General features: G+C 35.8%; 1 protein-coding gene across 2 annotated transcripts in view; it reads left to right on the top strand.

The window, feature by feature from the left end:
* The first annotated feature begins 997 nt into the window (after positions 1-997).
* Positions 998-23,483, top strand: part of ASZ1 (ankyrin repeat, SAM and basic leucine zipper domain containing 1) — a 65,495-nt gene continuing 43,009 nt past the window's right edge. Inside the window, exons 1-4 of one of the 2 annotated variants that reach the window (XM_023228232.3) lie at positions 998-1,135; positions 1,553-1,652; positions 6,324-6,446; positions 8,409-8,520. Coding sequence is in view for 1 of the 2 variants with exons in the window: in XM_023228231.3 (XP_023083999.2) it covers positions 1,031-1,135; positions 1,553-1,652; positions 6,324-6,446; positions 8,409-8,520 (440 nt within the window). In the remaining variant the exon portion in view is untranslated. The remainder of the gene's footprint in view (positions 1,136-1,552; positions 1,653-6,323; positions 6,447-8,408; positions 8,521-23,483) is intronic. The other variant, XM_023228231.3, reaches the window with a different exon arrangement.

Below are 23,483 nucleotides of genomic sequence, written 5' to 3'. Positions count from 1 at the left end.
AAAAATACTTACCTCTGAGCCTCTGAAGTAAATAATTTCAAAATCTTTTATCAAAGAATCTGCAAGAAAAAAACAGCAAAAGCTTTCAAATAATAGTACATGGCTATTATTTTGAGATACATATAATATGCCGTTTCTTGGTAGATCTACTTTTCTGTGGTGGCAAAGAAATCACTGTGTTACCAACATCTAGAAGTTCTACTGTCTAGAACCTTTCTACATTTCTACCATGTAGAAAGATGAGTTTGAGCTTGGGCCACTTCCACCTGGAGCTGTTTGAATTGTTTGCTCTCTGACAGTTTAAGTCATTTCTTTCTTTCTGGCTCTTGGGATCCACTGTACCCGGAAACCCCCTCCTTTCATATTTTCCTCTAGGACATCTACACTACATAGCGGGGAAGTGTTTTGATGGTCTGAAGCTTCTAAATCTAAGGTGAGATCTAAGATCACATGAAATGAAAAGGAAGAATTCTTTGCGGCAATATTTTCTCCTGGCTCCTTTGTCGGCTCCTACTTGTGTAAGGGCTTCTTGAATGTCTGAGTGGTGCTCCTGAGAGAGGTACTCCGAGGAAGAGTCCGTCTCCCAGGGGATACAGATTTAACAGACGTTTGGCAGGGGGCAGATGAAAAGGATGGCGGGGAAAGTCTAGTCTTACTTGCCATTAAATCCTAGTGTGCTCCTGCCACAAGTAAGGCATTCTTTGCCGAGCAAGAATTTCATCAAGCAAATACTTTAAAGAGGTCGAAAGGTAAGTCCCTGAGAGGAACTGGAAGTGCCAGCAGGAGCCTGGCGCACGAACTTCGTCACCAGTGTTAGACACGCCAGGTTTTCACCTCAAGAAGCCTCAAGGTTAGGGATGGGGCACCGAGATGAGCAGCAGGCCGCTGTGCGCCTGCGTTGGAGGGCTCCGGACCCGCGCGCTTGCACGTCGCTGCTTCCCGCGCATCCCTACGCACGCCCCACCCCGGTGCGCATGCGCCTGGAGAACTGAAGGAGGCGCGTTGCGCACAGGGAGCTACCTTGGCTAGCATGGCGGCGGGCGCGCTACGTGGCCTGCCAGTGGCCGGCGGAGGGGAGAGTAGCGAGAGCGAGGATGACGGCTGGGAGATTGGGTATCTCGACCGGACGTCTCAGGTAGCAGAGGAGGCCTTGTCTTGACCACACCTGGTTTCGGCCTTCCCTGGCCCTAGAAGGGGAGGCCCAGCCTGGTGAAACCTCTCACTTCCTCGCATGCATTTCCCTTTTTCCCAGTGGAAATACGGGCGTTTGTACTTAAGCAAGCCCGCACAAATTTCCTCCTGTTCCCCAACTGTGGTTACCACCAAATACGCTTCTTTAGGTCGTCGTAGCTCTTCACTTGGGTTTGGATCCATCATTACCTATTCCCTTGAAAGATAATTTTGGACACGAATTATTTTCAAACTTTGTAGCTTGGTCAAGATAAAGCCAAGAAAAAAAACCTATGTACTTAACCAAACATCATTGTTTCCTGATGAGGTGGAAACAAAACTATATATAACAAGAATTTTTTAAAACTGTACACTTTTCTAGAACTTGAAAGGGCTGTTACCCATTGAAGAAAAGAAAGAAAAATTTAAGAAAGCAATGACCATCGGAGATGTTTCATTGATCCAGGAGCTCCTAGATTCTGGTGAGAGATAAGGACAGTTTCACCTGAACACAACTGTCTTAAGTTCGCAAGGATTCCTTATTTTTAAAAGATTTATGTTGCTTTTCTAATGGAAACACAACAAATGTTAATATAAGTTATCCTGCATAATATTCGTTGACTCTAAGTCCTGCCTGTCTTATTTTCTTACTCTCTCCTTACATTTGGAATGCCACCCTATTTATCTTCCATCAGTTCTTCCACCTCCTTCAAGCAAGAGGCCTACTCTAATCCTGTCCCACTCTGATCATTCTTAATTTTCTCTTCATTTACTCTACTGTAATGTTGTATTTTTCTTTTCTTTTCCTTTCTTTTCTTTTCTTTGGGTGGCGGGGACGAGGGGGAATGTTGTCTCGCTCTGTGGCCCAGGCTGGAGTACAGTGGCGTGATCTTGGCTCACTGCAGCAACCTCCACCTCCCAGGTTCAAGTGATTCTCCTGCCTCAGCCTCCTGAGTAGCTGAGACTACAGGCGTGTGCCACCATGCCTGGGTAATTTTTTTTTTTTTTTTTAATAGAGATGGGGTTTCACTGTGTTAGCCACTGTGGTCTCGATCTCCTGACCTCTTGATCCGCCTGCTTCAACCTCCCAAAGTGCTGGGATTACAGGCATGAGCCACCGTGCCCTGCCTATTGTATGTTTCTTAAGAATTGGTTTGAGTACATTTTAGTTTTTCTTGTTACAGTTTTTTTTTGTGCTGGTGGAATGAGGCCTGAGCTAGGAATCAGAATAAGTATATGGATAATTTCTTCCAGCTTACTGCCTACTCTGGTTTCTTGGAAGAAGCATTTAAGCTTTGAGAGCATCAGTTTTCATTTTTGGGGGTTGAGGGGAGGGGATGGAGCGTCGCTCTATCGCCCTGCTGGAGTGCAGAGGCACCATCTTGGCTCACTGCAGCCTCCATCTGGGGGCCGGGATTCAAGCGATTCTCCCACCTCAACCTCCCGAGTAGCCAGGACTAAAAGCACCAGTTGCCAAGCCCAGCTAATTTTGGTAATTTTAGTAGACACGAGGGTTTCACCACGTCAGCCAGGCTGGTCTGGAACTACTGACCTCAAGTAATCACCCACCTTGGCCTTCCAAAGTGCTGAGATTTCAGGCATGAGCCACCGCGCCCAGCCAGAGAGCATCAGTTTCTTTATGTAAAGCATCATAATTCTGTCCTGGGCTTCATGACTTTTTTTGTGTGTGTGGATTAAATGAAAAAAAATTTTAATTACCGTCACATAAAAATGTAAATTATTGATTATAATGATTGAAATTACTCAAAGGAATAACAAGCATTTACTTTAGGTTGGTGCAAAAGTAATTGTGGTTTTTGCCATTGTAGGTACAAAACATTCACACACAAGGTAGTTAGATGTGATTATATATAGCACAATGTTTTTATTCTATGCTAGAATCAATGCATAGTTTACTGAAAAGTAAATAATTTTGAAAACAAGACAGATCTGGGTTTGATTACTAACTGTGCCACTTGATAACTTTGTAACCTTGACTAAGTTACCAAATCTTCCTAAGTTTCAATTTCTGCCCATTTTAAAATGAGGATTATTATATCAAAGGGTTGTTGGCAAGGGGGAAAATTAAAATACACTTTTAAAGGACTTAGAACACATAGGAATTATGTAAACATTAGCTGTTATTCTTGTAAGAAATGAGAAGGATCTGTATGACTTTTTGGACAATGGAACTTGAGTTTGTAATTGAAAAATGAAATTGAATAAACTGAGTAAGTAGAAAGAGGCCTGAATACCTAATGTTAATATATGTATAGTGTACATAGCATGGGGTGGAATAAGCAGATATTTGTTTTAGAAAAGAAAATTTGCCTTAGGAGTAATGGGACTAGGTACAGTTAACATGATAGAGGCTTTTGAAGGATTAAGACTTGATATGATTGATGGGCAGGTTAGAGGTTTACAGTGTCTTGAACAGAGCCTGCTGCTAAGTAGTTATTTAGTCAACCATTTGAAATTTGTTTTTAATTACAAAAATTTTTAAAGTTCATTTTTAAAAGCCAGTAATAGAAATATAGGTAGAAGTAGAAAGATTTCTTTACCATCACTTTCATTCCCCTTACTGCTGATGCCTCACTTTCACAGGTTAACTCCTGTTTTTAGGGTATTTCCTTCCAGATGTCATTATGTAACTGTTTTTTTAAAATATTGTTAATTTTTTGCCTTTCAAAGTCATTGTTGTTTTTGAAACATGTTTCTGCACCAATTGAAAACTCTTAAAAATAAAAGCACATTTTGAGTCAGCCACTTTTAACCATTTGAAGATGTCTCCAGTTTTTGTTCTGTGTACTATCATTTTCAATTTTCTTTAAAGTATGACATATTTTAGACATTCAGAAAAGAAAGGTACCCCTCTGGGGATAACTACTTTTCTATAGTTGATGTTTATTATTCTTATGAGTATCTTTATACTTTTACTATATCCCTAAACAATATAGTATTACTTTGAATGTTTTTGAGCTCAGTAAGTATACTGTGTTCATCTTTTTGAAACCTACCTTTTTTTGCACTATTCCTGGAACATAACATGTGCTTAGTAATTTATGTTAAATATTAGAGGTTAAATATTAAGTTAGAATTTTCGTAAGAATTTTTATACTATAATGCCACATTTGCTGCGTTTTTTTTTTTTTTTTTTTTTTTAGACGAAGTCTCGCTCTGTTGCCCAGGCTGGAGTGCAGTGACATGATTTTGGCTCACTGCAAGCTCTGCCCCCCCGGTTCACGCCATTCTCCTGCCTCAGCCTCCCAAGTAGCTGGGACTACAGGCACCTGCCACAGTGCCTGGCTAATTTGTTTGTTTGTTTGTTTTGTTTTGTATTTTTAGTAGAGACAGGGTTTCACTGTGCTAGCCAGGATGGTCTCATTCGCCTGACCTCATGATCCACCCACCTCGGCCTCCCAAAGTGTTGGGATTACAGGCGTGAGCCACTGCACCTGGCCTTTGCTTCTTTTTCTTCACATCTTTTCCTTTCTATCTTTGCTATCACAGTTTGAGCAGTACTCTCAGTAAATTGAGAAAACAATGATGTTTTCTCTGATCTCATTGATATGCTTTCAATTGAAGCAGTTTAAAGAAGAAGACTTGTTAGAGAAGACAAGTAGGGCTAGCAGTGTATGTCTATACTAAGATGGTTTAATGTTTTCTCCTAATGATTATTATGTACCTTATATCAATTAAAATTAGACAATTAGAAATTAGACCTATATAGTCTTTCAGTGACCCAGTGTTTATACAGTGAAAAAAGTGACACCCCCACCCCCCACCAAGTCTGCATTTCTTCTGTGATGTGACCTTAATCTGTGCACATAGGACATTTTATAGCCAAAGACAATAGAACCTGTAAATTACAAGGTATTAAAGGCAGGCCCACCTTCAGTGGTGTTTCACATGCAAGTTTTCCTTCTTTGAAACAGAAAAATGTTGTTTCCTTGCGATTAGCAAATATTTCATAGATTTAAGAGAAAGATTGCTACTTAAGTCGTGATTTCTTGGCCAGGACCAGTGACTCACACCTGTAATCCCAGCACTTTGGGAGGCTTAAGGTGGGAGAACTGCTTGAGGCCAAGGGTTTGAGACCAGCCTTGGCAACATAGTGAGATTCCACCACTACAAAAAAAAAAAAAAATTATCCCAGCATAGTGGCACGTGCCTATAGTCGGAGCTAGTTGGGAGGTTGAGTATGCTGTAAGCCATAATCATGCCACTGTGCTCCAGCCTGGGTGACAGAGTGAGATCCCATCTAAAAAACAGCAACAAAAAAAACAAAAACAAAACTTACTTTCAGTACCTGATATCTCCCTTTATTTTAGCTCACTGCTTGTCATTCGATTGTCCTAGGTAGAACTTGATAGTCATTTTTAATTTGTTCTTTTCCATCATACCTCCTCCTCAAAGTAATTTTAAATTCTGATGACCCTGCCTTTGAAATGTCCTTTTGTTTTCCTTCCTTTCTCTCTCCACTGCCCTTGCTCTGATTTTCTTATAAACTTCCTGCGTTATAACTAGTTTCCTTGCCTCCTGTCCCATTTTCAATAGTGGTATCTATGTTTTCTTTATAATGCATATGTAATGATGTCATTTTCTGAATCAAAAACAGAGTCTGCATTTCTTAAGAGAGCTTTCATAATCTAACCCTAACCTGTCTTTTTAACTTCATGTTTTATCAGTCACCCATGGGTAAGTTTAGTGTTTGGAGTAAAGTTAAAGGTTTTTGAGGGATATATGTGGTATTTTCAACCATAGAGATAATTGATATTGCTCAGGGATAATATTCTAATTTAAAAGACATTTTACCTCTGTGAAACCTTTCCCAGCTCCCCTAGAGAAAAAAAGGTAGCATGTAAAAACCTGTTATAATATATACATACTCAGTTACATATTATATGATAAAACATCAGTCAGATCAGTTCTCTTGGAACGTAGTGCCTGTAGCGAAACTGAACTTAGCAAATTGTATTAACATCCCAATAGAACTATTTTCTCTTTTTTGGAAGCCATTATTACCAAAACTTCCCATGGTGGAATAAAGTACTTGATGTACGTCACTTTACACAGTACTTTAAGCATATAAGGTGGCTGATTTTTTTCTTTGGTGGTGGTGGGCTTTTAAAAGCTTGTTTTTATATTGACAGGCATTAGTGTAGATTCCACCTTTCAGTATGGATGGACTCCCCTTATGTATGCTGCTAGTGTTGCCAATGCAGAGCTGGTTCGGGTCCTTCTGGACAGAGGTGCTAATGCAAGCTTTGAGAAGGGTAAGATGTTTCAGATAACTTAAATGATTATGCTTACTGTGATTCCTTGATTTCCAAGTAGCTATTATATAAAGTGAAAAAAAACTAAAGCAGTTTGAAGTAACCTTTCTATTTATTATATTATGTAAATAGTATACAAAATCAAATTAGAAGCCATACATATTCTGAAAAACTCTTTCCAAAAACATAAATTCCAGTTACAGTATCTTTATAACTGGTTGTTATTATATACCTTTAACTTTAAGGTTTTGGTTGTTTTTAAAGGAAAAATTCTTTGAAAGAAACATTAAAAAGCTTGTAATTTAGTGCAAATTACTTGAAAATCAGTCTGGAATTTTAAACTGAACTCCAAATTACATCACTTAAAGTTGTTTCAAAGATAGTTCATGAAATCCATCTTTGTCCTTGTTACTAAATAATTTCCATTCAGTAGTACTTTGAGTGTTAGAAGAACAAGAGTATATGAGCAAATCCAGTTTAATTATTACATTGAATTCCTGATTACTTATTTTTAACATATTTTCAATAGACAACTAAATTTGCTTCATAATTTCAGGTATAGGTTTCATTTTAGAATTGATTTTTACATTAATTTTATACCTACAATTTTATTATTTTTTCTCACTTATATAGTTTACATAAATTTCTGTCTTAACAACAGTTTCATGTTTAATTTTTTCTGTTAGGTTTTTCTTTTTATGGATCATTTAAAAATATCACTTGGCCAGGCATAGTGGCTCATGCTTATAATCCTAGCACTAGCACCTTGGGAGTTCTTGGCAGGAGGATCACTTGAACCCAGGAGTTCAGGATCTGCCTGGACAACATAGTGAGACTTTGTCTCTGCTAAAAATAAAAACATATTAGCCAGAGGTGGTGGCACACACTTACAACCTCACCTACTCAGAAAGCTGAGGCAAAAGGACTGCTTAAACCCAGGAGTTTGAGGTTGCAGTAAGTTATGATCATGCTGCTGCACTCCAGCCTGGACAACAGAGTGAGACAGTGTCTCAAAAAAAGAAAAATTACTCAATGAAAGCTATGCTTAGGAATGAGGTTTTCAAAAGTGTATAAAATATTCTGCTCAAAAAATTAATAATTATTATTTTTATACTTCTCCCTTCTTGTAATCAGAGGGATACTTAGTTATAAAATATATTTTTCACAGAATGTACACATAAGTTCCTTTATGTGTCCCACAATAACCCTATCACATACAAAGGGCAGATATTAGGTTCTTATCTGTATATTAGATCTGATGAGATGTTAAGACATCACAGGAGTTACAGTTTCTCAGTGGCAGGACTGGGACTAGAATATGCTCTGTCAATATTGAGCCACTAATGTGAATCATAGATGTGGTGACCTGTTTTGAAGTCTTAATTCAAAATAGGTGTTTTTTGTGTTTAATTTACTCTAATCTTTGCTGACACCATGAGAGCCAAGGGAAGAAGAGTTTTAGAAAACAATGAGTTCAGAAAGATCAAGTACAAAAGTACTGAAAAGAAACCAAACCAATGGATGTGGCAGTTACAGCAATTTCAGTAGGGTAGTTTATAAGCCAGATTTCAGGAACTTTCAAATGGGTAAGAAGTGAAATCAGGGAATATAGATCATTGTTTCCCAAACATGAGTTTAGCAAGGCAAATTTTAACAAAAACTGTTCAAATCCAGACAATGTAGCTGTGTCCACGTCCTTAACCACTTTCTGTTCTCTTGAAGTAATGGGAATAAGAAGGGAAGGAAGTTAAATGACTTATAGATAAACTTTGGAGACTGAAGGGATTCATGTCTAATCTCATCTTTTGATGAAGGAAGACAAAGTTATCTGCTAAGAGTGAGAGATTCGGGAGGAGGTTATAGAGTTTTAGAGTGCAATAATAGAATGTTTTGAGTGGTAAAGACATCAAATAGATGCTCTTGATGTATGGGGGTTTTCCCTCACTTTTCTATTCACTATAGATAAGCAAACTATTTTGATAACTGCATGTTCTGCTCGTGGCTCAGAGGAACAGATCTTGAAGTGTGTAGAGCTACTACTTTCAAGAAATGCTGATCCAAATGTTGCTTGTAGGTAAGAGCCTTTATATCTGTTCAAAATTCAAGTCGAATCATAATTTTTCTTTGGTATCAGCCTTTTAAAAATCATGAACAGTGTTTACTTGGCCAAAGAGTTGATGAATGAAAATAGTTCATAAGGTCATGGTTCCAATTCTATAAGATTATCAGAAGAAGCGGATATCATGAAGGTAGTCTTTCAACTTTACATTTTGAGAAGAATGTCATAATTTAGAATGAGAGGAAAAGGAGGACAATAAACTATAGTATAATTTCTTATGAATCATACTCCTCAAAAGAATATGGCGATTGACCTATAAGAGTAAAGCCTCTTAATGTTCTCTCTGTATAACATTTAACAACTAAACAATTTTACAAAAATACTAAGAAAATATATCCATTTTCTGTTTTCTTAAGTGTTTACATTTTCTTAAGACTTCATGAATTAACTAGGTAATAACATGTATGTAATAGCACCTAGATACATAGAAGTCAAGCAGTAAATGTTATCTTGCATCTTTTGAAATGTCAGAAATAAAAATGAATCAGAATGCTTAAAATTTCTATCACATTGGCTTCCTTTCTGACTGCATCTTGTATTTCATCTTCGTATTAAATCTCTCTTTGTGTTTCATTTAATCTTTAAAATGAGTAGGAAGTACCCATCTAAAAAAATGTCTAGCACAAATAGAATTATTATTCATAATTTTTTAGTTCAGATAATAATTATCTAGTACCTGATATATAGAAATAATTATGCTTTACTCTAGAAGTTTTGTTCTAAATTAGTTTAGTTTATATGATACCTGGACAGCAACCTTGGAAGGTACTTTACAGCTTTAGATAATGCCTAAATCTTTGTTGAGATTTTTAAAAATATATTTTGGTCTAGTTGTAGTGGCTCTCAAGCAAGGTCTATTTGACCTTTCAGGGGACATTAGGCAATGTCTAGAGACATTTTTTATTGTTACACCTGAGAGATACTACTGGTACTGGTGGATAGAAGCGAGGGTTGCTGCTGAACATCCCAAAATGCATAGGACAACCCCTCAAAACAAAGAATTACAAATCCCAAAATGTCAGTAGTGCCACGGTTGAGAAACCGTGATCTAGTGTGAAAAGGGCCAAGGTTTATTGAGTGGATAATTAATATTTAAACAAAGATAAAAAAAGAACTGACAGAGAAACTACCTGCAAACCTTTATTTTTTTTTTAAGACAGGGTCTCGCTCTGTCACCCAGGCTGGAGTGCAGTGGCACCATTGTGGCTCGCTGTAACCTCTGCCTCCGAGTCTCAGGTGATCCTCCCACCTCAGCCTCCAGAGTAGCTGGGACTACAGGCGCACACTACCACACTTGGCTAATTTTTGTATTTTTTGTAGAGATGGGGTTTCACTCTGTTGCCCAAGCTGGTCTTAAACTCCAGGGCTCAAGCAATCTGCCTGCCTCAGCCTCCCAAAGTACTGGGATTAAAAGTATAAACCACCATGACTGGCCTACCTGCAAAATTTTTTTGTTTGTTTGTTTGTTTGTTTTTTGTTTTGAGACAGAGTCTCGCTCTGTCGCCCAGACTGGAGTGGAGTGGCGCAATCTTGGCTTACTGCAACCTCTGCTTCCTGGGTTCAGATGATTCTCCTGCCTTCGCCTCCTGAGTAGCTAGGATTAGACGCATGCCACCACGCCCGGCTGATTTTTGTATTTCTAGTAAAGACAGGGTTTCACCGTGTTGGCCAGACTGGTCTCAAACTCCTGACCTCGTGATCCGCCCACCTCGGCCTCCCAAATTGCTAGGATTATAGGCATGGCCACTGCACCCCACCTCAGACTTTTAACCAAAACTTTTATCCTGTCATGTATGGTACAATCCTTAATAAAATGTAACTTTTGGATCTGGTTATATCTTGGAATTAGGACATGTGCTTTAGTACTCCTCGCTAAAGTAAACTTCCATGAGTGTTGTAATTTTGATGTATACCTTTAGAAGTGACATAAGATAAAACTTTTGCTTGGTGCGCTTCACTTTATTTTTTTCCAACTGTCTCTATGAGATTTTGTAGGTAGTGAAGTCTTTACCCTCCTAATCACCTAAAATGTTGTAAACATACAGGATTCAGTCAAGCCAGTGTCATAGGTTCTAGACTATTCTGTCTTCTCAAGAACTAGAAGATATCCTTTAGGTACATAAGATGTATTGGGAAAAACAGATTCCATTTGAATTAAAATGACACAAGGTTAGCATCTTAACGCTAAAAACTATAAGGCAATCACACTATAAGGCAATTTCAAAACTGAAAATCCTAAATAAGCAGATGAATTTGAAAGAGTACAAGATTAAGATTGGTATGTGGTCAACTCTCTAAAATAATTGGAGAATTTATAGAATGATTGAAGAAAATAAAGCAATCTGCATTTAATTAATTAATATGAGAAATAACCTGAAAAACTATTCAGCTGCTTATTTTTTAATGCTCAGAACATAAAGCAATAAAATTGAATTGTGTTTTTCTTGATAGAGCTGAAAAGAGGGTAAGTTATGGCAAATAGTGCTTTTTAGGCTGCAAATTTTATAAGAAGGATAGCATTAGGGGACATGGAGGGGTAGCGTACTGTCAGTGTAAAAGACAAAACATATCAGGACACAAGAGGAGTACAGTGAAAATTGGAGAGAATTTTATAGCTAACTCATTAGCAGTGACAAAAGTCAAAACCTATTAGAAGATTGGGAGCTTTAGATTCTTGTAAAAAGTGCCAAAACATACCAGCAATACATCTGGGAACCACTCTTCAGATGTCAAGGAGAAAAACAGATCTTTAGATGAATTTACTTTCAAGCTATTGATGTAGCCTCTTTTGTTGAGCAATGCCTTTGCTAAGAAAAATTACCTCTCAAGAAAAAGAGCACAAGGAAAGAGTCAGCCATAAAACAAATGGCTAGATTTTGCGAAAGCTAAATAGGTGGTCACATATTTGATAGCTGCAAAGAAAGATGGCTTCTAACTTTTTTTTTAAAGCTAATACGGGATCAGTAGACCTGTCTTATGAAGTGAAAGTAATAGCAAAGTCTTGGAGATCAGCCTCTAAGCTTGAGATTGAAGTCTCAGTTTCCATATGTAAAGTAGCATGAACTCTTCTCCATTCTATGGAAATACCTCAAAAGACAGGATCTTACTTTGAGATAAAATGGGGAAAAATGAGTTACTGATTTGTATTGGGGCAGGAAGATAATTTCTAGAGGTTTGTAGATCTTAAAATGAAAGTCACTTGAATTACTTGGTTCTGTTTGCACTGCACTGCAAGTGGGTAGATTGAAGAATAAAGATTAAGAAGAAACTGTTGAATTTCCTCTACTTAACTAATTAGAAATCTCGCTGAATGGTACTGAGGGAATTCTGTAATAGTTTAAATTTTTTAACTTGTACATAATTTACATATATACATAATTAAAATACCCACATTTTCAGTGTATAGTTGGATCAGTTTTGAAAAATGCATGCATTTGTGTAACTTACACCACAAGATGGGATATTTTTATCACTCCAGAAAGTTCCATCGTGTCTCTTGCCAGTCAGGTTCCCTCTCCACCAGAAGCAACCATGTGATCCAGATCTTGTTTCTACCACTATAAATTTTTCTCTTCTAGAATTATACAGTATTTTTGTGATTTCTTTAACTGGGTGTAATAAATTTTAAGACTCATCCATGCTCTGTGTATTAAGTAGTTTGCTATTTTCTTTATGGCCTGAGAAAAACAAGTGTTCCAGTGAGGCAGAAAAATCGATTGGCTTAGAAATTAAAAGTAAAGACAAAAAAGCCACAGAGTTGTTAACTAGACTTCAGTAGGCAGAATGTTAAAATATTTAGGCTCTGTGCTAAGACAGCATGAGTGCTGACAATATAGTACGTTTTTCTAAGTCGCTAAACAGAGACAAGTGCCTTGCATCAGTGCTTCAAGTAGCAAGTACTGACTATCCACTCCTTTATTTTATTTATTTATTTATTTATTTACTTACTTATTTACTTATTTATTTATTTTGAGATGGAGTCTCTCTCTGTCACTCAGGCTAGAGTGCAATGGTGGATCTCCACTCACTGCAACCTCCAGCTGCCAGGTTCAAGTGATTCTTGCCTCAGCCTCCCAAGTAGCTAGGCCTACAGGTGTGCCACAACTCCTGGCTGATTTTGGTATTTTTAGTAGAGATGGGGTTTCACCATGTTAGCCAGGCTGGTCTCAAACTTCTAACCTTAAGTGATCCACCTGCCTTGGCCTCCCAAAGTATTGGGGTTACAGGCATGAGTCACTGCACCTGGCCCACTCCTTTATTTTACCCACTGAATTGCTTATTGGGAATCATGTTTGGAGTATGTTGCGGTTGTTTCCATTTGTTTTGCTTCAGCAAGCCATTTGTGTATGTGTACTAAACATTAATATCACTAAGTACCTTTTTTTTGTTGTTTTTTTTTTAATTTCATTTTTTTCAGTTTTTTTTCAAAGTTCCCCTTTATGTGCAGGGGCTACATTCCAAGACCCCTAGTGGATGCCTGAAAACATGGATAGTACCAAACCCTATAAATACTGTTTTTTTTTCCCTAGGCATACATATATGTGATAATTTATAAATTAGGCATAGTAAGAGACTAACAATAACTAATAAAATAGAACAATGATAATAATATACTGTAATAAAAATTATGTGAATATGGTTTCTCTCAAAATATCTTACTGTACTGTACTCACCTTTCTTGGTGACCTGAAATGATCTGAAAAGATCTGTCAATCTGATCTCTGGATGTGTAGTATATATACCGTGGATATGCTGGACAAAAGATGATTCATATCTCAAGTGGGACAGTACAAAATCTCATCACACTATTTAGGACAGCGTGCAATTCAAAAGTTATGAATTTTTTATTTAATATTTTTGGACCTCAGGTTACTGCAGACAGCAAAACCACAGATAAAGAGATGCCATCTCATGCCAGTTAGAATGACGATCATTAAAAAGTCAGGAAACAACAGATGCTGGAAAGGATGTGGAGAAATAGGAACACTTTTACACTGTTGGTGGGAGTGTAAATTAGTTCAACCACAGTGGAAGACAGTGTGGTGATTCCTCAAGGATCTGGAACAAGAAATACCATTTGACCCAGGATTCCCATTACTAGGTATATACTCAAAGGATTATAAATTATGTCTCTATATTATAAAGACACTTGCACACGTATGTTTATTGCGGCACTCTTCACAATAACAAAGACTTGGAACCAACCCAAATGCCCATCAATGGCAGACTAGATAAAGAAAATGTGGCACATACACACCGTGGAATACTATGTAGCCATAAAAAAGGAGGAGTTCATGTCCTTGCAGGGACATGGATGAAACTGGAAACCATCATTCTCAGCAAACTGACACAAGAATAGAAAACCAAACACCACATATTCTCACTCGTGAGTGGGAGTTGAACAGTGGGAACCCATGGACACAGGGAGGGGAACATCACACACCAAGGCCTATCAGGGGATTGGGGGGCTGGGAGAGGGATAGCATTAGGAGAAATACCTAATGTAGATGATGGGTTTATGGGTGCACAAACCACCATGACACGTGTATACTAATGGAGCAAACCTGCACGTTCTACACATGTACCCCAGAACTTAAAGTATAATAAAAATAAATAATTAAATTGTTACCATTTGATGGTGAACATTTCCAAACTTACTAAATAGGCACGTTAAAGGAGTAATTCTCATCTGCTTTAAAGTTTATATTGCACCCAAATTTTGTTTTAAGTAAACATTTAAATTTGCTAATATCATTTGGATTCCTGTGTGTCATTGTTTTGTGCAAAAATTTTGGAGCTTCTTCCAACATTTCTTCTGTTTCATCTTGAAAGTAGCTTCTTGAAAAAGCATCACTTTAATGTGGTTTTATTAATTTAGGTATCTCCATCATGATACCATGACAAGCATCTTCTAAATTTTGGGTTGCCACCTCAGTTCTACAAAATCTCGCATCTATCATTTCTTCAAATATTACATCCTCCTCCTGAGCCTCTGGTTGTATATCCTTTATATCTTCTCATTGTATCCTCAATATCTTTCTTTCATTTTCCATTTTTCAGTCTCATGCCATATTCTGGATTATAGCTTCTGATCCTCCCTCTATGTCACTAAATCTCACTTCACCTTCTAATCTGTTGTTGAAATAATGGATTTAGTTCCTCAGTTTTTAAGAAATTTTTAAAAACTTCTAGATTCTCTCACAATTTTGGTCCAAATTATCTAACTTACAATTACTAGAAATAGAAATCAGCATCTTCTATATTTTTAAATGGTTTATTTATAACTATTTTTGTGTCAGCTCTGTAATTCTTTCCTTCTCATGCAAACTTCTTTTTTAAAATGTTATTTAAAATAGCTTTGGAAATAGCATTGATTTAATTCATGGACAACTACATATCATATCAACTTTCCATATGATATGATATGTAGATCCACTTTGTTCCTTTATTATTTTTTCTTTATTTTCTTTTATTTTTCTGTTTTCCATCTATGGAACTTATGGTAAAAACTGACAACTTGAAAGCCATTTTTAAAATTAAGCCTCTAGGACACAAATTATATCTCATGCTTCTCTTGGATCTTGATACTGACAGTATTTAACACAGTGTACAGTATGTGGCAAATATGGAAATGTAATACTGGTTTATTTTGGCTTTAGAATTTGGGGACTTTATAATTTTTAAATGAAACATTCATTGAATATTTGCTGTGTAATAGGCACTGTGTTAATTGCTTGTCTGTGTTAATACATTGCATTGTCTAAATAATCTTTACAACTCAATGATAAATGGTATGTTATTTTTCACAGAACGGAAAATTGGTGCTCAAGCATTTAAGTGCCTTTGAATGTTAACAGAGGTTTGATAAGGGTATTTATAACAGTTTAATCTGAACAGGATCCACCAGTAGAATGTATTTATATTCCTCATCTTGTCTATATTTAGGATGTTTTCACAACAGTTTAAACAGCATGACTTTTTATATTGTTGCAAAACATAATGTTTGTGTTAAACTTCCTGTATCTTTGGGTTTGGGTTTTTTTTTTTTTTTTTCTGTCTTGTTCCCTAATTTATAGTTGAATATTTTCACTTAAACACTCTAAAACTACAAAAGTATGGGAACAGAAAAATGTTACCATTTTAACTTAGCTTAATCACCTGTAGGTCTGAACACAAGGTGGCCTTCAGTCAAATTAATTGGGACTTGGCATAGTAAATCTTCAATTAAACCTTAAATTTGGAGTTGACATTTTTATTGTTAGAATAAGCCTTTTAAAAATATATGCAATTAACATTTTTGTTATTAGAAATTGTGGGTTTTCCCCCTAGTTTGCTGAAACCTTTTCTTGTATTAAAAAAAAAAAAAGATTTTTTTACATTTAGAAGGCAATTTATCTAGCATATATATTTGTTACATTAAGATTGCTCAGTCATAAGATAAGGGTTTTGTAAAGTGATGTGGCATTTTAATTTCAATAGATGCTTTATTACCATTGATAAGGCAGAACACATTAATTAATGCCCTAGGTTTTGACGTAATCATTGTGTAATTGTTAACTTGTTGAATGTTATTACATGTTTTAATAAACAGAAGATAATGTTGCCTACTTTCTCAGAACATAAATTTAGTTGTAAATGTCACAGGAGCAGTTTGGTAGATAAAAATGTAATTTTGGCTTACAATAGTGACTTGTTTTCTAGTTGTAAGTAAACGTGTGACATATCTTTGCTCTAAAAGCGTAGACTAGAATTACAAAACTATTATTTCATAAAGAATTTTTAGAAATATCTTATTTAGAAAACATTACTAGAAATTGTCATTTATGTTGTAGTTTTTCTTTTTAGCCTTTTAAAAACTATAAATAATCAAGACATTTTTGTCATAAGATATTAAAATAATATAGAAGTTCATGTAGTAAATCATGATTCTTTGTTGACTAAAGAAATTCCTTAAATTCTCTGCCCCAGGATAGCTATTTTAAGTACTTTGATAAATGTCCCTAATCCTTTTTAAAAATACACTTTTTCATACAAATGAACACACACACACACACACACATACACACACATACACAGACACTTCTTTTCACTTGTTTGGGATCTTTCCTTGTCAGTACATAAGTTTACCTCCATTTTTTAGCTGCTTAATATTCCTTATTATTAATGCACTGTAATTTATTAAACCATTATGTTGACAGCATTTGAGTTTTTTGTAATTTTTATTGTTATGTTGTATGGGTAGTTAAGAGTACTGTCTTATGAGCCAGACTGCCAAGGTTTGAATCCCAACTTTGTTATTTACTAGCTCTGTAATTGGGCAACTTATTCATCTTTTCAGTTTCATTCTTATATTAGGGGATAAAAATACCACTCACATCATTAAGTTGCGTTGTGTTTAGAACAGTGCCTAGCCACAGGGTAAGCGTCAGATGTTTGTTTGCCATAACAGTGATGATAATATCCTTGGTTCGTGTTAATTCTGTAGAAGACTTCCAGAAGTAGAATTGCTCAAAAGGTTTGCACATTTAAAATCTTTCAAGTTATATCCAAACTGTCCTCCAAAAAGTTTTTTCCACTTTACATTGATAAACCATGTGAAAGTATCCATTTTGTTTTTGGCATTTTTGCTAACATATTATTAGGCTTTGTGGTTTGAACAATATCATGGATAAAAGTGAACATGTTATATAGTTTTGTTATTTTTCTGAATTTTAGTTTGAACATCATTCCTTATGTGTTTAGCCTTTTATATATTTTTTAATAAATTGCCCCCATTATTTTAAAATTTATCTCTTATCTACATATAGGAGCTGATTTTACTTTGTTAGCAGTTTTACCTGTATGCAGACAGTGATAGATATCTTAGGGTTACCTTACATATTTAAGGCATATGTTAATATTGCTATTCAGATACCTAGAAATCTAACTGGCCCTTTTGAAAGCACAAAATAGGATAGAGGTGAAGAAAGCTAAGTGATGAAAAGCTCTTGGCACTAATTTTTCAAAACACATACATAAAAACCAAGATCACACATGAACACCTCTCAAATTCTGACTTGACTTTTATCTTATTAGTGTCTGGTACATGGTAGGAAATTACTATTTCTAAATTGAACTCAATTCTCCATCAAATAGACTACCTCTTGATAAGTCTTATTGATTGTAATAATGTTATACACACTGATTAGGTTAAAATTATACCACTCCCTCCTTATAAAATTTGTTTGAGAATTTAGCTTTTTTGTCTTTTGGTATACTTTAAATTCTAAATTTGAAAGGACAGCTTAATTGCTTTCATTTAAAAATGTGATTTTTTTTTTTCCTCTTAACATCTTTCAGGAAAACAACTTTCCATACCCTGTCCTGAAGTACTAATAGCTGATATCAGGGAACTAGTGTATGAGTTTATAATTTATTGTTTATAAGTTGTCTAACTCTAGTGTATTGATTTTCAACAGTATAATGATAACCAGAAATTCTCAATGAGAATCTCTCCAAAAAAAACCCTGCTATGCTTGGATAAAAACCCTGTTATCCTTTCTTTGTAATTTTTTACATTGTTTCATCCGCCATTTTATTGTAAAATTGTATTATAATGGCAAAATAGTCATAACTTTCATTGTTAAAATTAAGCAAAAATGTATTTTGAGTTACTGTATTAAGAAAAATTGAAAATTACTTATTTGTGAATGATCTTGGACTCAGAATTTATGTCCCAAGTCCTGTTACTATAAGCTTCATGACCTTGCTAACTTCTGAAACTGAACTTTTATTTTTCATTTATGGAATAAGATAAGAAAATTTGTTTCACTGATTTTGCTGGATTCTTGTGACAGTCAGATGCAATATCATGTAAAATTGTTTTGTAAAAAGTGTTGCATATAAATATGACAAGTTTCTAAAAAAATGGCTGATGCCATTAAAGAATCACACTTTAGTTATGACTGTACTACTAAGCAAATACAAGGAGTACCTATTAATAATTAGGGGTAGTATGTTTTCAAGGAAATAGTAAAAATAAATTATCTACGTAAAAAGTTTATTTATAAGGGATATGTTACACAAAATTATAGAAGTATTTATAATAAATGTGTAATCCCAAAAGAATTAATGAGAATTTTGCATGTTCCTAAAACAAGCAGTAGGATGATTAACAAACAAAGTCATAAATATGGTCCTCATCCATTCCTTAATTCTAAGCTAGTTAAACATACATTTTCTAGGTGAGAGAGAACAATATTTTTCTTTCTTGGAAGCCTCACTTGGATTTGTTTAACTCTTCTTTTTAATCTTTTCTGGAGAGGAAGTAGTGAAGTTTTTTCTTTCACATAATAAAAATATGTTTTCATTTGAGTGTTTTAGCTCGTATACATATTTGTTTTCAAATTTTACTAAATTGTATGCATCCTGATAGTTTTTCAAATAACTGACAAGGTCCCCCTTAATTTGTATGTTATTCATTTTTATTAAACAGATAACAGTGTCATTAAATCTTGGATTATCTTATAATTAACATTCCACATTTGAATGTGTTCTTCCTGAACATATAGTTGAATTCAAATTTCTTTATCCCCTTTTGGCTGGCTAAAATATTTTATTTAAAATAAAGCAAGGGACTTTTCTGACACCTTATTTATATTTTCAGTGACAAGCTGTAAAGGAACACTGACTTAAAGCAGATTTCTTTTTTGCTACTATGTTTAACTTTTAACTATTAGAATTCTGAATAATTTTTTAAAATAAATTATTTCCTTGTTTTACTGGTTCTTATTAGAGCTGTTAGCATATCAAAACTGTAATTCATACAGTCTTTGAAAAGCTATGTTTTGCCTAATTATTCTAATTTTTCTTTAAATATGTTTTAAGTAAAACAATACAATGTGGTTAAAGGACCCTTTGTATTCTCCCCAATCATATTTATTCCCTTTCCTTCTTTCTTTCTGATAGAAGCAATCACAGTCTTGTAATTTGTGTGTACTTTTTCTGCCCAAGTTAAATTACAGAAGTGATCATCCATCTGTGCGTGTGTATGTAATCATCCATAAACATTATATAATGCCACTTGACATACTTTTTATTCCACTTTCTTATTGAGATCTCATTTACAAAATGAAATCCATAGATCTTCAGTGTAGAGTTTTTATTGTGACAAATACATACACCCATGTAACCCACATCTGTTTCAAAATATAGAACATTCTTCCGTACCCTAGGAAGCTCTCTTAGGCCCCTTCCAAGATAATCCCCTGAACCCAGAAGGCAGCCTCATTATTTTTTCTTACCCTGCATTAGTGCTGTTTACTACATTATGCAGTATTGTACTTCTTAACGTCTAAATTCTTTTGCTCAGTGTGTTTCTGAGAACCTATATTTTGTGCATCAGTAGTTCATTTCTTTTTACTGCTGAGAAATGTTCTAATGTTTGGCTATATTACAGTTTGTTTATTCTCCTAGTTTGCTTTTCATTATTAATATCTAGCTGAATTCTATGGTGAAGGAACATATTCTATATATTTCAAATCTTTGAAATTTGTTGAGATGTTCTTTATAGCCCAGCCTATGGTCAATTTTTGCACTATAAAATAATGTGATTTGGCAGTGGTTGAGTGTAATGGTCTACTGTGATATTGTGATATAATAAATATATATTTGGTCTTTGTCCCCTGGTTCCTGGGACAAGCTCCTTCATGCCTTGTAATTTCTTGAATGATGGGGTGATCTTTTGAATGATGTAGAGCATGTTTGGTTAAAATATTTGGTCTTAATCACTGGCTCCTGACACTAGAACTTCTGAAACCCTTGGAATCTCCCGAGTGATAAGAGTCTTTAGACATCTTATACTAATGAGATGACTGGTTGTCGGGGAGGGAGGCAGAAAGACCAAGACATGATTAAAAGGTAGAAATTTTTAACACTACCCACTGACCTCCACAGAGAGATGAGAGAGGCTGGAGATTGAGCTAATTACCAATGGCCAATGATTTAATGATCCCTTCATTAAAAAAACCCTAAACTGTAGGATTTGTAGAGAGCTTTTGAGTTGGTGAATATGAGAAAGTACTGGCAGAGTAGCATGGTGAAATCTCACACCATCCCTCTCCTTCCCACCTGGGAGGTAAATTATCTCTTTGTCCAGCGTATCTGGACGAAGACTCTTTACACACTACCTGGCTGTTAGTCATCTACATTATCTTCTCCTGACATCCAACCATAGACATTGTCATGGCTTGATAATGCAGGATCACCAGAAGCAGATGATCCTCCTTCTAATGTATTGTAAGAAGGTCAAAGTAGCTTAACACTACAGCATAATGCCTGTCATTCACCCTGCTTCATCTCTTCACCTATGCATTTTATCATTACATATCATCACAAGAAGAAAAATGATGAATATAGTGCAATAAGATATTTTGAGAGAAAGATCACATTTACATAACTTTTATTGAGTATATTATTGCAATTGTTTTGTTCCTGTTATCTGTTCCTGCTCCTGATTTGCAAATTTTTTTCATAGGCACATATGTGTAGGAAAAAAGCATAGTATTTAAAGGGTTCACTACTATCTGTGGCCTCAGGCATCCACTGGGGGTCTTGGAGCGTATCCCCCATGGATAAAGCAGTGACTACTGTCCTGATTTTTTTTTTTTTTACTTCCGTGTTCTATCAGTTACTGAGATCTGCATTTTGGTCAACTTTTGCTTACATCTTTTAAGCCTACCATATCCCTGATGCATTGACCTTTTACTTTTATAAAGTGTACCCCTTTGTATATAGTAATTCTTACTTCATTATAATATACTTAATCTAATATTGGTATAGGTATATCATCTTTCTTGAGCATGTGTATAGTGTTTTTCCATCTTTTTGCTTTCAGCCTTTCTATGTGCTTTTATTTAAGTAATATATAGTTCTCCTTTTTTAAGCCAGATTGATTGACAGTAGTTTTCTTTTCACTGAATTATTTAGTCTACCTGCCTTTAATGTGCACACTGATAGGTGTTTCATTAGTCAGTGCTCTTTTTTTCCAGTTCTGATTATTTTTTGATTAATCAAATATTACTTATTATTCCATTTTCTATCTTGCTGTAGTTACTTATTCTTTTGTTATTCTTTGAGTGGCTCCCCTAGAGATTATAACATATATTCTTTACTTATTAGTCTACTCTAAATTAGTACTTTTAACAATTCCTGGACAATGCAGGAATCTTAGAATATTTTAACCTCATTTGTGCCCATTCCACCCGTGCATTTGTGCTATTGTTGTCATATATTTTAAGTCTATTTTTTTTTTTTTTTTTTGAGATAGAGTTTCGCTCTCTGTTGCCCAGGCTGGAGTGCAATGGTGCAATCTCGGCTTACCACAACCTCCACCTCCTGGGTTCAAGAGATTGTCCTACCTCAACCTCCCAAGTAGCTGGGATTATAGGCATGCACCACCAAGCCTGGCTAATTGTGTATTTTTAGTAGAGACTGGGTTTCACCATGTTGGTCAGACTGGTCTTGAACTCCTGACCGTAGGTGATCTGCCCGCCTTGGCCTCCCAAAGTGCTGGGATTATAGAAATCTATCTCTCTTTAAATCTCACAATTTATTATTATCATTTTAGTATTGCTATCAATTATGTTATTATTACCAACATTTATTTGGATTTACCCACATACTCACCGTTTATGGCTCTCTTCATTCCATCCTCTCTTTTCATGTTTTAAACAGGGATTTAATCAGGAATCATTTTTCTTCTCAAAACCTTTTTTTAATACATCTGCTAGTGACTGTGTTTTTGTTTGAAAGCATTTTTATTTTGAATGTATTTTAATTTTGCTTTTTATTTTTGAAAGTTATTTTCACTGGGTATAGAATTCTAAGTTAGCATTACTTTCTTTTGGTACTTTAAAGCTATCATTTTGTTGTCTCTTATTTTTACTGAAAGCTTATATTCCCAACAGCATTAACTCAAGCATACTCTGATAATGACCCTATGGTCTAAGGAGAGTATGTGTTTGGAGTTCTGAGCTAAAGAATCTAGGGGTAGCCAACCTAGAGATTCACATCTTATCTAAGAAGGGCATCTCGACCCCTGGCCCATTCCTTGGAATACAGGCCATACAGGGGATTGAGACCCTTTGTTGTGGGTTAGATGGAGGTTGCTAGGTGGAGATTTCTAAGTAAAAATGCTATGTAACTTGTACACTTTTAAGAAATAGCTGCAGTTTTCCTAATCAGCCCATTGCTCCTGGACTACCTTATATATGTCTTTAATAAACACTATGGCTTGTTCACTGGCTTGGGGTTTCCTCTTCAGCCTCTCAAACATACTATCCCTATTGGAGTCAGTAAGAATCCCACACAACAATTGGCAGTCCAGCCAGAAAGTTGGAAAGAATCCTGTGAGCACCAAGATGATGCAATCAGGGAAAAGGAAATCCACAAGGGAAACTCTGGGATGGCCATCCACATCTGTGTGGGGCCCAATAACTGCTATCCTTGATGGATGAGGCCCACTGCATGAGTACGGGGATGCCCCATAACACCAAAAGGTCTGGAAGAGCTGGTGCAGGGGGTAGATCCAACTAAGTGAAAGTCATATGGCCAAGCTATGACAGCCATAGTTCATTGGCAGCTCCTGTGTGTTGAGGAGCCACTGAGGCTGAGGTCACTGCACAGGCAAGGGTGCATCAGTTATAAGGCAAGCTGTGATTAGAAAGAAATACTTAGTTAGCTCAGACTAAAATGTTGGAGACCTTACTGTCCTGCTTGTGCCAACAGAATGACAGAATGGACACTCTGGTTTGCCACATAATTCATTTGAAGAGTTGTCAACTGCCAGGCCGACAAGTTAGGGCTGTCATGAGTAAATCATTCTGTAACGCTAAGTCCTGGGACCTCATGGAGAGCTCTAGTGGGAAGGAGGAAGAAGA

This window comes from Piliocolobus tephrosceles, chromosome 8 (assembly GCF_002776525.5).
Source record: "Piliocolobus tephrosceles isolate RC106 chromosome 8, ASM277652v3, whole genome shotgun sequence".
Lineage (NCBI taxonomy): Eukaryota > Metazoa > Chordata > Mammalia > Primates > Cercopithecidae > Piliocolobus > Piliocolobus tephrosceles.
The sequence above is the reverse complement of the archived record's forward strand: the minus strand, read 5'-3'. Positions and strand labels throughout refer to the sequence as shown.